General features: G+C 37.7%; 2 protein-coding genes and 1 non-coding gene across 4 annotated transcripts; 1 reads left to right on the top strand and 2 right to left on the bottom strand.

Annotated features, from left to right (window-relative positions):
• Positions 1-3,858: 3,858 nt before the first annotated feature.
• Positions 3,859-3,931, bottom strand: TRNAK-CUU. The gene has a single exon. It is a non-coding gene; the product is annotated as a tRNA-Lys (tRNA).
• A 999-nt stretch (positions 3,932-4,930) lies between these two features.
• Positions 4,931-9,272, top strand: LOC122019846 (kinesin-like protein KIN-7J). 2 transcript variants are annotated; one of them, XM_042577410.1, is made up of 14 exons: positions 4,931-5,082; positions 5,182-5,392; positions 5,502-5,591; positions 5,667-5,767; positions 5,849-5,962; positions 6,039-6,120; positions 6,218-6,285; positions 6,367-6,432; positions 6,511-6,638; positions 6,729-7,062; positions 7,167-7,268; positions 7,349-8,191; positions 8,290-8,618; positions 8,701-9,272. In XM_042577410.1, exons 2-14 carry the CDS (start codon positions 5,215-5,217, stop codon positions 9,005-9,007), a joined length of 2,742 nt encoding a protein of 913 aa, XP_042433344.1. In that variant the 5' UTR covers positions 4,931-5,082; positions 5,182-5,214; the 3' UTR covers positions 9,008-9,272. The 2 variants fall into 2 exon arrangements, with proteins under 2 accessions (XP_042433344.1, XP_042433345.1); XM_042577411.1 differs by lacking the exon at positions 6,367-6,432 and having other exon boundaries at positions 6,218-6,307; positions 6,521-6,638.
• Positions 9,273-11,758: 2,486 nt separating this feature from the next.
• Positions 11,759-12,578, bottom strand: LOC122020470 (auxin-responsive protein SAUR32-like). The gene has a single exon (XM_042578415.1). The coding sequence runs from the start codon at positions 12,324-12,326 to the stop codon at positions 11,967-11,969; it is 360 nt and encodes a 119-aa protein (XP_042434349.1). The 5' UTR covers positions 12,327-12,578; the 3' UTR covers positions 11,759-11,966.
• Positions 12,579-15,592: the final 3,014 nt, after the last annotated feature.

Here is a 15,592-nt window from a genome sequence, read left to right as displayed (position 1 = left end):
GGCATAATGCCTACGGTGCACCCTTTAATTATCCACCTTAATTCCTAGATATCCAAAAATCACATATTTCAAAGAAAAAAAATACTTTAATTTGATGTTGAAACTAACAATCAATGGAAAGTATAATCCAATCAAACATATTTAAGTAAAACAATTGATCATAGATGCGTAAGTAGAAATGGAAACCTGATACGCCAACCGAATGCTGTGATAACAACCACGAAGACCAAAGGTGACTGTAAAATTGTGAATTTATGATGATGGCGCTCGAGATCACTAGGGTTTGTCGTTCACAACTTCGCGTGACCGGTGAGTCTACCCCCTATAAAGTTTGTCGAGCCTTCGGCGTCAGCCTCGACGTCGGCATGGGCACGGGCACGGGCACGGGCACGGGCGAAAAGGTTCAAAAAGCAAAAGGCAAAGTTTTAGCACTTTTATAAAAAAAAGTCCATAATAGTTTATAATTTATAACTAGATCATTTTTAATTAAACTTTTGTATTGACATAGAAATGTTAGTTAATACTATGAAAAATATCAAAACTTTATTTTAAAATTTAAAAAATGGGGCCTACTAGGGAGATGGGCCTTGTGCACCGGCCCTACCTTGACCACCTCAAGGCCGGCACTGATAACATCCTTATATGAACTAACTGCATCAGTTCGTGGGGCTATTACAAGTCATTCATCATTTATTGTTATAAATCTACACCAAGAATGGCGAATCGAGTGTTAGATAAGTGTCCTTAGCTCGTTTATAATGAATCAAGTGTTCTAACTTCAAATATGATTTTGTTTCATTTATTGTCTGAAAAGCAACTATTGTGTGTCATGTCTAGAGAATAAATTCTGGTTATTAGTTGAATGCCTATCTTCCTCTTTGCGCTATTCAACTGTTAAAGTTAATAGTCACCCGTGATTTTTTTTTTCTGTGTTAACCTGAAAAAAGGCTGATGGAAATGCTGGGGGCAAACAAATCACCTTTTATCACCATGACCCGATGCAGAGTCTTAGGGGAGAGACATGATCATGGACAAACTTATGCGACTATTGTCTTTTTCAGCAAGATGAGGCTTCATGCCGGTTTAGGAATCGGAGCTTGTCTGAGAGAGAGTATATCCGTTTATTACTTATAAAATAAAAAGTTGAGATTTCATGTTAAGTTCTAGAGAACCACCACCACCATCTCCTCCTCCTCCTCCTCCTCCTCCTCCTCCTCTACTACTATTACTACTGATCCTGTACGAGCGCTAAGTCGACGAACGCTGGGGACGTGACACTCTCCGCTGTTTTCGACTGGTGGTGTAGATCTCCGGAAAACCTGCAAAGAAGCCGAGCCGGGAGGGGTTTCCCTCCGACGACCCTCCGACGCTCAAGTCAGGCAACGAAGAAGCAGAGTAACATTACTGTGGCTACAGTGATCAAGATTACATACCTCCGTCGAAGTCTGAGGGTCCTTATATAGAACCCCGGGGAGGCGAGGGCACGCTTCTCGATGCGTGCACGCTTCTCGATGCGTGCACGCTTCCCCAAACATACCTCAGTAGGTCGTGTCAGAAAAGCATGTCTAACGTCATTCCGCAATCGTCCGAGCATATCCCGGATGTGACGGTGGAAGCTTCCACCGTACGATACTCTGTCCACTCCTGCCGCCAACCATGCTGTTTGTCGACGGCAGGTGTCTCGAGGACGAAGTTATCAGTTGTCATTTTTGTCTCTTTGCGCCATTACTTATCTCCGGGCCGAGCGGGCCAGCCGCTCAGCGCGGAAGCCATGCTCGTGTGCTTGAATGAGATTGCGCCTTCTCGCCCTGTGGCTCGGCCGCTCGGCTTAGAGACTCTTTTACCTTGAGCATCGGAAACCCGCCCCATGGTCGGGTTGTCTTTCGTTCGGCCGCCCGGGAGCCCCGGGCTGGGTGCCCGGTCAGCCGGATGTCCGGGGATGGTCTGCCAGTCCGCTCGGCATGACCGTGTCGTTGACCCTTGACCTTCACGTGTCGTTGACCCCCCGCTACTGAGGGGCCCTCATCCTTATTACCGGATCAACTACTACTACTACTATCTCAAAGCTCAATTCATCGTGTATAGTCTGTCCTTCCTCTTCCTTCTCGACACCTCCTATATGACACCATAATACTTTAGCAAATCATGAGTGATCGCAAGGTCATTCGCCACAAAATGGTGGGTTTACAATGCTACAATGGAAGGATAGATGTGTGCGCTACTCCTCTAGAATGACCTTTCACTGTCTATAAGGGAGGTGGAGGTAAATCATGAGGGACTTTTCATCTAGTAATAATAGCACATGCAAGGAGGGATTGAGACAATCAACAGAGCATTGCACATTTGTTGGGAATTGATCTCAGGTCTATTAGCAGCAACATCTTTACATGAACTAATTATATCAGCACGTGGGGGCCATTACAAGTCATTCATCATTTATTGTTATAAATCTACACCAAGCATGGAGAATTGAGTGTTAGATAAGTGACCTTAGCTCGTCTATAATGAATCAAGTGTTCTTAACTTAACATATGATTTTGTTTCATTTATTATTTGAAAAGCAACTATTGTGTGACATGTGTGGAGGATAAATGCTTATTAATAGTTGGGTGTCTATTCAACTGTCATGGTTAATAGTCATCCGTGATTTCTCTTTCGTATTGACCTGAAAATGAACTAGCGAAGATGCTGGGGACGAACGAATTACTTTTTACCACCATGACACAATGCAAAGTCTTAGGGGAGACATATGAGGGCAAACTTATGCGACTATTGTCGTTTTCAGCAAGATGATAATTCATGCCGGATTAGGAATCGGAGCTTGTTTGAGAGAGAGTATACATGTTTAATGACTTATAAAAATAAAGTTGAGATTTCATATTAAGCTCTCGAGAACCACCCCTCCTACCTCAAAGCTCAATTCATCATGTATAGTCGGTCCTTCCTCTTCCTTCTCGACACCTCCTATGCGACACCATACTACTTTGAACTAATCATGAGTGATCGCGAGGTCATTCGCCACAAAAATGGTGGGTTTACAATGCTGCAGTGGAAGGAGAGGTGTGTGGGCTCATCCTGTCTGGGGTTACACCTTCATCCTGGCCACAGAGAGCCTACACATCACCTGGGCTGGTCTGCAACTGTTCCTTCTCGATCGAGATGGCACTGTCCTGGCTAAGATCAAAATAGACCAAGCTAATTATAGGGCCAGGCCATGCTCGGGGAGCCATCAGTCGTCATCAATGATCATCATGTAACTTCTAGTAGTGAACCTCGAGAAGGAAGAATCGACAAGAATCTAGTGTTTGGGGATCAGACTCCAAACCTGTTAGAAACGATAGATCTAGATAGCTAGTCAAAGACAATTTGTCTGTGATTGTCTCTCCTACCGCTAAATCCATAAGTGAACCATCAAAATCATTAGAAGTAATTAAGAAACTTGGACTAAACAGTTTTTGGTGCTATTCGGAAGATCATTGAACATATTGGCAGCCAAAAAAAATAGATCAGTTTCAATAATTTCTATCAGGCAAGAAAATTCCAGCAACTAATTAATGTCTCTCACATTCTATTATATTTCTGATTTCTGTAACTGTTCAAGTTCATGGAGCTTCTTTCTGTCAAATTTCTCATCATCTTCTTTTACATGTTGCATGGAATTGATCCGCTAGATTGAGCCTCGATTCAGGTTCCTTCTTGTATTTGAACTGATTCTGAAGCTCTTTGCAGGTTGCTCATCGTCTGGAGTATTTGGAGACCACCATGTTCGCTAGCTCAAAGCTGGCCATAAACGCGGGAAAGGATGAATGTGCAATATGGAGGGCATAGAGATTCCTGAGAAGGAAAAAGAAAAAACATCGCCCACCGTGGGGCTCGAACCCACGACCACAAGGTTAAGAGCCTTGCGCTCTACCAACTGAGCTAGACGGGCTTGTTGAATATTAAGCTAATGTCAACTTATCTAATTAATTAAAGTTTCCTATTTCGGTTACATTTACAAAGTAATTTTATTTATTTCCTAGTCCACCCCAAATAAAATTAATAAAAACTAAAGATTATTCTGCCATTCTGCTTCCACATATATAATATAATAATAAAATATATTTTAAAAATAATTAAATCAAAATCAAATAATTATTTTGATAATTTGATTCATTTTAAAAACTCAATTATCTTATTTAACAATATAAACCTTAATTCAGCCTACGTAGTTATTGATATTTATATGAGTATTTATTTTAATAAATTTTGAGATGAATTTTTAATAATATTTATATGAGTATTTATTTTAATAAATTTTGGGATGAATTTTTAATAAGTATAAAATAATTTATTAGATATTTGACCTTCTTCAAATGAAAATTACTGTATTAGGATAAAATGTATCCCATAGGATGCAAGATATCTTCTTTACTCCCATATAAAACTTAATTCAAGATAATTAGTTTAACAGATCTTGAGATTAATTCAATAACTGTAAAATGTGTGACCGAGTGTTTAATCTTTCTCATTGACCGATGCAGTAGAGCAAATGTCCTTATAGTTTATTTCATTTTAGAGGGTATGGGACCATTTCAATGGCCGCTAAAGTGTCAGCTTCGTGTTATTGCTCCCATATAAACCTTAATTCAGATTTAATATTTAAAATTATCAATTTGTCTTAAATGTAAAACAATATAAACTTAAAGTATCTGAAGTATTTTTGAAGCGTAGGAACTCTTTAAGCATTTTTAAATAAGCACATAAAAATAAAAATTTGGAAGTGAAATGACACTCCACCTAAATAAAATGGAAGGTTATGAGACTACTTTTTTTTCCTTTTGTTTTCTAACTCTTTCTTTCTCCATTTATTTCATTCACACATCCAGTTACACATAACCATCAATCCCAACTCCTCATTTATCATCTCCTAAAAATCCAAAAAATGGAAAAAATTAACATTAAGCTATTAATAATCGCCCATAAATATCGGATTATCCTTTCAAATCTCTCTTCTTTGGAGGAGAAGAAGAGGAAAGAAATGAACCATTTCTTCCTCATCTTCTTCCAATGCCACTTTCTTTGGTGAATCCAATCGCGCAGGTTTTGATTCTCTGCAAAATTCGTTTTTTAAAAGATCAAAGCACTAAAAATGTGATTTTTTGTTGTTGTTGTTGTTCTCTTTTCGATTTTACTCGGTAGTTCTCGGGTATCGATTGACGGAAGGATTGCAAGATGGGGAGCGAGGAAATGGCGGAGGAGAAGTTCCTGGTTTCCGTCAGGCTGAGGCCGATCAACGCCAAGGAGATCGAGAAGAATGACCCCGCGGATTGGGATTGCGTCGACGGTACATCCGTCGTCTTCAAACCCTACCTCCCAGAGAGATCGCTGTATCCCTCGTCTTACACATTTGGTCAGTCTTCGCCATTGATACCGAAACAAGCTTCTTCTTTTCCCTTGAATACTTTGTTTTGGATTGTTTCTTGACCTTTCTTTTTCGAAACACACACGCACATTCTTAGATAGAGTGTTTGGATGCGCATGTGACACAAGGCAAGTGTATGATGAAGGTGCCAAGGAAGTAGCTCTTTCAGTTCTCCATGGAATCAATGGTAAGAACAAGTGTGCAAGTTTATTCATGGAAAGTTAGGGCTTTCTTCCTTTTTATCTGACATTTTCATCTGCAGCAAGTATATTCGCGTATGGACAAACAAGCAGTGGCAAAACTTACACAATGTGTGGAATAACTGCTCATACTGTGGATGACATCTACGATTACATCAGAAGGGTGCAAAACATTGGGAATTTTCTTCAACTTTGTAACAATATTGTTCATTCATTGATTGATTTTTTATTTCTTTTTGTATAGCATGGGGATCGAGAATACGTGTTGAAATTCTCGGCGATAGAGATATACAACGAAGCAGTGAGAGATCTCCTGATTGCAGACAGTCTTCCTCTTAGACTTCTTGATGATCCAGAGGTAGAGAATGATTTAACTAACTTTTTTTTCTCTATTATTTATTGGATGCAATTGAATGACAATCATGTATATGTAGAGAGGAACTGTTGTAGATAAACTTACAGAGGAAACACTGAGGGACCAATGGCATCTCAATGATCTTCTTGCAATCTGTGCAGGTATAATTAGTTACAGAGAAATGCCTAAGATTTGTTGTTTTCTTGATAATAAAGTATAAACATAATTATACTCCTTAATCTTTGTGTTTTTTTGAAGCACAAAGGCAAGTTGGAGAGACAAGTTTGAATGAGATGAGCTCTCGATCTCATCAGATACTGAGATTGGTTTGCCCCTTTCATCATTTAGGTAACTTTTCCCAACTTAATGGAAAATGATGATAATTAGTTATGTTTTTGTGATCACAGACTGTTCAAAGCACTGCTCGTGAATTTACGAGTAAAGACAGTTCAAGTACCCTTTTAGCTTCTGTGGTATTATGCTCACTCTTGTTAGTTCTGTTTTTAATGAAGATTGAACCAACATGAGGTTTAGGATTTTGGTTTGGGTAGAATTTTGTAGATTTAGCAGGAAGTGAACGGGCAGCGTCTCAAGTGTCATCTGCGAGTAATCGGATAAAAGAAGGTTGCCACATCAATAGAAGCTTGCTTACACTTGGAACTGTCATTCGCAAACTAAGGTTACTGAATTAAGTTTAAGCAATGTGTGTTTTATTGTTTTTCTTTTTGTTGCATTAGTTTTGATCTCTTTCTTTTGTAAAAATGAACAGTAAAGGGAGAAGTGGTCACATTCCATTTAGAGATTCCAAGTTGACGCGCATACTGCAACCTTACTTAGGCGGCAATGCAAGAACTGCCATAATCTGCACAATGAGCCCTGCAAGGAGCCACATCGAGCAATCCAGGAACACCCTTTTGTTTGCAAGCTGTGCCAAACAAGTAGTCACCAATGCAAAAGTCAATGTGATGATGTCCGATAAGGCATTTATGAAGCACCTGCAGAGAGAGATTTCTAGGTTGGAGAACGAACTAAGACATGCAGGATTTAGTACACCCAACGATCATTCTGATGTTCTTCAAGATAAAGATGCTCAGATTAAGAAGGTTATCTCTGTGATCTTCTTTTTCATGTTGTTGGTGCATGCTGAATTTTCATTTCATTTAATAGAATCAACAGACAACACTCTTTCATCGACTTGTTCATTTAGATGGAATGCAAAATCAAGGAACTGATGCTGCAAAGAGACTTTGCTCAATCTCGGCTTAATGATCTGCTTCAAGCTGTAGTGGATGAACAATCAAGACAATGGGTAATATTCCCTGTGCCTAAAAATACATTCTATGAGTTTGCTTGTGCTTTTCTAATCCTTGATTCTTTTCCTCTTCTTAGGAAGAATCCACTCAGGCATCATATTTGCATGCACGCAGTAACAGCGATGATACATTTTCGATCTCTGGTCTCTCTGGCATTGACTACCAAAACCCACAAATCGGCAACTTGAGATGTAATGCACAAGTACAAGTTAATAAGTTCAGTTACCACGAGCCTTTGGATGATCAACTTCCACCCAGTAGAACAATTAGCAATCCTGCCTTAAATGAACTTACCCTGCACCAGACCAAAGAGGGTATCATCGAAGAAGATTCTGAAGAGCACTGCAAGGAAGTTCGGTGCGTCGAGATACATGCCTTGAGTGATGGAAGAGCTAATGAGTTTAATCCTCTGAATGCTGAAAGGGAGGGCTTGGTTACACCGACTGAGGATACACTCGAAAAATTTTCACCACAATACGCAGGATGTATAGATTGTGTAAATAGGGCAGATGAGAATTTGAACAAGCTGGGAGCTGATGAATTTTCTCAATCAAATCCAGTGAAAAAAGTCATAAGCACCCGAGAATCGATACTAACTAGAAGTAACAGTTGCATGGCAAGTTTGATGAACAATTCAGTCTTCTCTTTGCTCGAAGATGCTGATCAAGACCATGAGACAACACCTAAATTTTTGTCAAAGGGGATTTCTGGAATGCCGAAGGGAGTTGGATGCAGACTCAGTATATTTTCTGATTGGATAGAAGAATCTAAGGCTTCTGAAAAAGTGCTTCTCAGTAACATGGCTAAGACTGCAGATGTTGACGAAATTGTTCAAAAAGAGATTGATGCTAATGTTATTTCTACAGAAGTGAAGAATGTCGTTGATGGCAATAATGAGCAACCACTCTTTGCTGATCAGGTATGCCTTTTAGTACAATTCCTAATAATATTGTCAGAAAATCGAGTAAGAAAGTTGTAATTCAATAATTCCTACAACTTATTTATGATATAATTCAGGAAACTCAACGGCACCAATTGGAAACCATTGGAAGTGAGGAGAAACAAAAGGATGGACTCAATGCAATTCCATGTTCTCCGGAGTCTCCTTTGCAATGGCAATTGGAGTTCCTTAGAAAGCAAGAGGAGATCATCCAGCTGTGGCACGCATGCCATGTCTCCTTGGTGCACAGAAGTTGCTTCTTCCTACTCTTCAAAGGCGACACAACCGATTCCTTTTACATGGAAGTAGAATGCAGAAGGTTGTCCCTTCTCAAGAACATTTTCTCCCATAGAAATGCTAGTGGCATAGTAGCTGAAGATGGCAGCCGATTAAACCCTTCTTCAAGGTATGTCTATGACTAGTCTCTTTTGCTAATATTTTCAAATGCTCGGATGTACTTATAATATTCTTATATCGATTTTTATCAGCATGAGATATCTTCGTCAGGAGAGGTATAGGCTATGCAAGCTGATTGGGAAGGTATTCTCTCCTCAAGAAAGGGAGAGCCTTTATGCTAAGTGGGGAATAAGCTTGAACTCCAAGAAGAGGAGAATACAACTATCACAGCTCATGTGGACTGAAACTGATATCGAACACGTAAAGGAGAGTGCATCACTCGTTGCAAAGCTTGTCGGCTTTGTGGAGCAAGGAGAAGAGACCATGAAAGAGATGTTTGGGCTCAATTTCGCAGTACAGCAGACTCACAAAAGATCCTTCAGCTGGATGCAATGGTAGTCTTCAATTGTATATCTTGGCGTATGGATCGACCACAACCAGTGAATTCTTTGTATCCTTTTCCTGTCAATATTGTTCCAAAAAAGATTGATGTAATGCGCCAACAGTGAGTTTGTAGCGAACCAACAGAGGAGCAAGTTTTTTCTTGCTCCTGTATTAATTGCCACATGCTAATGCTAGCAATAGAGTGGGCCTTGTAGCTTTTGTCATTAATCAATAAACATATGTACTTAAATTTTATATATTCTATCTTTATTGAGTGTAACATTTTATTGGTTGGGATATCTAGATTATAGGTCTAAAATCTTTAATTTTCAATGTCTTGCTAAGATTTGGATTTACCATTCATTTCTTCAAAAGTCCTATACAACTATACAAATCAGTAAATCTAACATGAAAACAAATGCAATAATTAACAAAATAACAAAGAGAATACGTTCAATATTTTAAAAAATAGATGCATTGATAAGATTTGCACCAAAAATTTGTTTATGAAACTCAGAACCAAGCATCGAAAAGCAATGCCTGACCTACTCCATGGACCTTAGACCTACTTAATTACCTAGTTAACGCATAGAACCGCTGCTGCAATTAGTCAAAGCCTATCCATTTTACTGCCAAATTTAGACAAAATCTATAGGCGCAGTACGCAGAAATTAAGCTGTAGGCCTGCGTAGGTGGACTTATACATGCATGCATGCATGAGTCGGCCAGCAGGAACGAGTCCACGTACGTGGCCAAATGCATGCAGTCAAACTACACTTCAATTATGGCACCTTCTGAACAGTTTGATCGAGTTTATCTCCGGCACCTCCCCTCGTTGGAAGTCTACCTTGCTGCTTTAGTGTTTACTCCTGCTTTAGGGAGAGTTATGTGTCGTGTGTGATATGTGTATACGTGTGGTTAGGTGTTGATGCAAAGGTACTGAATAATTGAATTAAACGTATTTCTTTGCCCATGATTTTGTTGAGTTGAGCCGTCACCCTCGTAGAGTTTTGATGGGGGAGAATTTAGGAGGAAGGAGACAAAGATGCCGATGTTGAAATATGAACAAAAGGGATGGGGACCAAGTGCATTTATATTTCTTGTTTTTTTTTCCTTTATTTATTTCAATAAGTTTTCATGATGTGAATGTGAATTATCATGGTAAAGTAAGTAATTACTTTGTAATATAAGAAAGGAGAGGAAGAGTGCATTGAATGTTGGTAAATAAGTTTGATAAGAATTATTTCATTTAATATACATAAAGTTAATTAAATAAATAAATTTAAATAACTTGTTAAATTAAATGAACAAGCTTGATTGCATAAATATGTTTGATTGTTAATATTTGTAAATAGAAACTGTGAATTATTCGTCACAAAAGTTATAAATTATATTCATTTTTATCAAACTTGTAAATAAAAAAAAATACTCTTGTAATGGATAAAAAATTATAATATCAAGCTAGATCACTCACTCAAAAATTAAACAAACACGAATTAAGTGTTTGATAACATTTAATTAAATTCAAACTATGCTTAAACTAAAAATGAAACTAATCAAAATTTGAATACCACGGCTTGATTTATTTTAAGCTCGTCTAGTCTTATCAAATCAACAACCATTAACAACACAACGCTTTGTTTGACTTTATTTATTAACCCCAATCCTATATATATAATCCTATTCAAACATTTGCAATAATGATCTTGTAATCTATTCAAATTAACTATTACAATTAAACTTTAAAAAATGTAGGTTGGTTACCTATCATCATACACACTAAGATTTGGCAAAAGGTCGTTGGCTCTTAAATAAGACAAAATTAAACAAGAGGCTAACAATTACTTAAATTCTCACATATGGAATTAACAAAGCACATCTACCCCCAATAAATAATTATTTATTTAGTCTTAACGCTTAGAATCCTCATGAATTCATCTTTAAATTAATGATATACTATTATTGGTTTGCCCTGTACTTCTAACTAATCATAGAGAGTGCAATTTTATTTTATTAATCTTATATTTTAAATGAATGTTGATTATACATATATATCATCACATAGCCTCAGATTTGGCAAAGTGTTAGTGGCACTTGAATAAGACAAAGTCATAAGTCTAACAATATGACTTGGAACCCTAATCCAACTATTGACTAAACATATAAAGCCAATAAACATTAATCAAACTAGTCATTCAGTGGATGAGCCCTTGTTCATCCTTGATCAAGAGTGCAAGTCTTATAAAAAATCACTTCGAACAATAAATTAAACACACTTCCAATAGATCTTTGTGCTAGGTATATTTCTTTTTTGTGCATTTGTATTATGGTGATCAAGAACACAAGAGCAAGGAAATATCTAATTGATCACTTTCGTGAGACCTACGAGAGTGACTCGAGGGGTGTTTTGATGTATTACAAACAGTAAAGAGATATCAAGATAAATGAGCATGAATCATTTGTTGTTTATATTAGTTTTGGCACAAACTAATTATTCTAAAATATTTTATATAATTTTGCATAATGACATAAGATGACCAATATAGTTTGATTAATTATGACCTCTCACAAAAGTAAAGGTCACCATTGACTAGTTATTAACTAACTACTACAAATAAGCCCTTCGAATAAAATGTATATAAATAAAGACACCCTTCGTATAACTTATGGAATATTGCATAAATGAAAGGCATATGATGAAGCTTTACTTCTTTCTTGGCACCCAATTTATTCTCCACTTTGACTTTCTTTTTAATAATTCATTAATTTTATGACTGAAAACCAATTAATATAATTAAGAAAGAACAAGTTGTTCATAGTTATCTTACAAGATGAAACAAAACATTAAAAAAGAAAACTAAACTCTTAACTATTTTTTATAATTAGAAGCCTACTTCTAATTCATTACTGCCTAATTAATTAAGCCTTGTTCCTCTTCCTCTTTGTTGTTGTTGTTGTTGCATGCAAGGAAATTTTAGGCTCTGAAACAGAGATGGAAGTGGTGGTGGTGGTGGTGGCGGTGATCGGCGGAGGTGGAGGTGTCGCGGTCGATGATGCCCTGGACGCGGCGGAAGTGCTCGACGTGGCAGGGAAGGGTGATGGCACCGGAGTGGTGGAAGCCGTACTCTTCCTCGGCCGCGCGGAGCAGCGCCAGGAACAGAGGATGGTTCAGGTACCCCACCGGCACCACGAACCTCTGCTGCTCCTCCCCCTCGCTCCCCACCCTGACCGCCATCCACCCCCTGGGCGGCGGAGGAACCGCCGCGCAGCCCCTACTCCCCCCTCCGCCGCCGATCGCCACCCGGTGCAGCATCTGCATGTGGATCCCGGGCATGCCGTCGAATTTCTGAAATGATTGAAAGCAGAGCAGGGAAATGATTAATTGGAGGAAATGAAGGGCCAGGGATCGGAGCTGAAGACGGAGAGGTGGGAGAGATTCAAGGAAGCATCACGGAGGGATTTGGGAAGATTCGACATGATCGAGGAGAAGAAGAGAAGATGTGGAGCAGTCGTTGCTGCTGCAGCAACATTAAAAGAACGCAGCCTTTTTTAATACTGAAACAGGGGAGAGAGGGGAGTTCCCGGAGAAGGCATATTTATAGTCAATATTTAATAGTATTTGTTCGGCCGGTTCATTAGTAAATAATTTTTTTTCTTAATTTATTTATCAGATAAATTTAAATATAATAATAATAATATTATTATTATTATGCTGCATAACTTTCCCTGCACTCCCGTAGGCGAGCGCTATTATGGCAATCCTAATATCTTTATTTTTCCCATCATTTTTTTTTTTTAAATTTTTTTCAACTTTTTCCATTTTTATTTTCTTTTGCTCTCTTGCCGCTGCCGCTGTCGCCGCCATCCCCTTCCTCACTGCCGCCACCATCCTTTAGCGCTGCCTGTCGGTTGAGACCCGATGCCAGATTATTCTTCACATCTTAGACAATGAAATCAGGGAAGAGAACGACGATCTTCTTGGTAGGAGTCCTCGAAGCCCTGGGTCTCAAGAAGTTGAGAACAACATCGGGATAGTTTGGAGACCTTGGATGCCTCTGCGACGGATAAGCCCCATGAGCGGACTAGGTATTCGACCATGGAAAATGGTTTGGAGGATTGATTAGGGTTGTAAATGAATCAAACGTTTGTGAACAAGCTTGGTGTTCGGTTTGGTAAAAATTTATTTATGTTTGTTCAATATACATTAGATTAATTAAACAAATAAATTTGAACAGCTCATTAAGCTAAACAAACAAGCTTGAACATATATATGTTCAGCTCGTTAATGTTCATGAACAATATTCATGAACAATATTCGTGAACAATATTCATGAACCATATTTATTAATAAAACTCTTTTCAATATGCTAAAAAATTATAAAATAAATAAATAAATTTAAATTATCAATCTTAATAACTAATCAAATAATTAAAAGTTTCAAACAATCAAACAAGTTTAAATTGAGAGCTTGATAACATCTAAACGAATCAAGCTCAAACCAAGCTCTTAAACCAAGCTCAAGCCAAGCTCGAACCAAGCTCAAGCCAAACTTGAATTGAGAGCTTGATAACTTCTAAATGAACCAAATTCAAGCCAAGATTTAAACAAACTCAAGCTCATAAAAAATAAATCAAGCCAAGCTTGAACACTCATTTCAAAAGCTTGGTTCATTTTAAGCTCGGCTTGACTCGACTTGGTTATCTTATCAAACAAGCTTGAACACTCCAAAACTCGGCTCGACTCGACTTGTTTACATCCCTAGGATTGACCATCCGCAATCAAGATCAACATGAATAAAATAGGAAAAATAATATTTCTATGTCTATTATATTATTATGTTTATAATTATTACGATTGTATAATATATTTAATTTTTCTATTATTATTTTAGAAAATTTGTATAAATAAGTCTATTAATTTTAATAATAGCATTATAAAAATTTTTTTATATTATTTCTTTTCTCTACCTATTAATTTATTCATAATCTCATAGTTATGATCATTAGTACCTATATTTTTATTTTCGTCTACTCGTCAATATTTATTGCTTCCTCCTTCACCAACAACTGACAGCCGATGGCCACCTCCGCTCAACCTATTATTTCTTGTTAGCCCTCTCTTCCTCTTTCCCCTTTCTACTTTTCTCCTAATTTCTTCTTCTCTTCACATAAGTCCACGGCAGTAGTATTTTTTATCTTTTCTCCTAGCAAACGTTCCTTCTTTATTTCTCCTTCCTGTTTTCCACCACCAGCCACAACTTCTCCCTGTTTTCCCAGCAAGAAGCCAACTCCATTCCACCAGAACTAGTTGCTCTTTCAGCCGACAACAGCAACTAGACAATTCCTCTTCTTCCAAGCAGCAACACATTAACACCAATTCCTTTTCCTGCTGATTTTGATGTCGACATCGTTTACTGCCGATTTTGATATCGACATCCTTTACTACTGATTTTGGCATTGACAACCCGGGTTCCATCACCGCTACTTTAATCCTTTTCGATGTCAGATACTCAATGACATCAATGTGGCCAAAAGCAATGTTTAGACCGATGTCAAATTTGTTACATCGTTGGTCATACTGATATTCATTGTTCTAGAAGATTTGATTGGTCTTATAGTTGGAGAAGATGTTAAATTTATCTCAGAGTTGGACATATTGGTATTCAATGTCCTAAAAGATTTGATTCAAATTTTACTGTTGGTCCTGCAGCATTGGGACAACCAACTATTTCACAAGGAGCGCATCTGTCTTTAAATCGGCCACCACCTTCTTAGCATTCTACAACCCAGTCATCTCATTCTAGAGTATTCTTACATTCTATCTCTCCTAATATAGTTTCATCGACTCTTGAGAACTCAGGATGACATTCGGATTCTGAAACAACTCATCATATTACACCGGAATATAATATTCTCACAGAAGCTTCGTCTTATGATGGACTCGATATGGTACAAATAGGTAATAACTCAGGTTTACAAATTGCTCACATTGGAAACATATCTTTTCACTCATGCGGTCGAACTTTTCATATGCGCAACACTCTTCATGTTTCTTCTATAACAAAAAATTTACTTTCTGTGCGTCAATTTGCTCTTGATAATAATGTATTATTTGAATTTCATCCTCATCATTGTCTTGTGAAGGATCCCATGATAGAAAATATTCTACTCTGAGGAAGCATAAAGATGACCTTTATCATCTTCAACCCACCTATACTAATGCTTTTGTTGGAGAACACACTGATAAATTCTCTTGGCACGCATGTCTTAGTCATCCGTCTCTACGTGTTGTTCAGAATATCATTAACCATTATGGTTTACCAATTTCTTTAGTATCTTCTCATTTATATGAAGCTTACATGAAAGCAAAATCTCATAAATTACTTTTTGTGTCTTCTTCTCGCACTTTTAGTTTTTCTTTAGAAATTATTCACTCTGATGTGTGGGGTCCTGCTCCTATTCTATCTAATCAAGATTTTCTTTATTATATTATTTTTATTAACAATTTAGCCACTTTACTTGGATTTTTCCTATGAAAAGAAAGTTTGATCTCTTTGATATTTTTTGTCGCTTTTAAAAAAAAGGTTAAGAGCTATTTTG

Source organism: Zingiber officinale, chromosome 9A (assembly GCF_018446385.1).
Source record: "Zingiber officinale cultivar Zhangliang chromosome 9A, Zo_v1.1, whole genome shotgun sequence".
Classification (NCBI taxonomy): domain Eukaryota; kingdom Viridiplantae; phylum Streptophyta; class Magnoliopsida; order Zingiberales; family Zingiberaceae; genus Zingiber; species Zingiber officinale.
The sequence above is the reverse complement of the archived record's forward strand: the minus strand, read 5'-3'. Positions and strand labels throughout refer to the sequence as shown.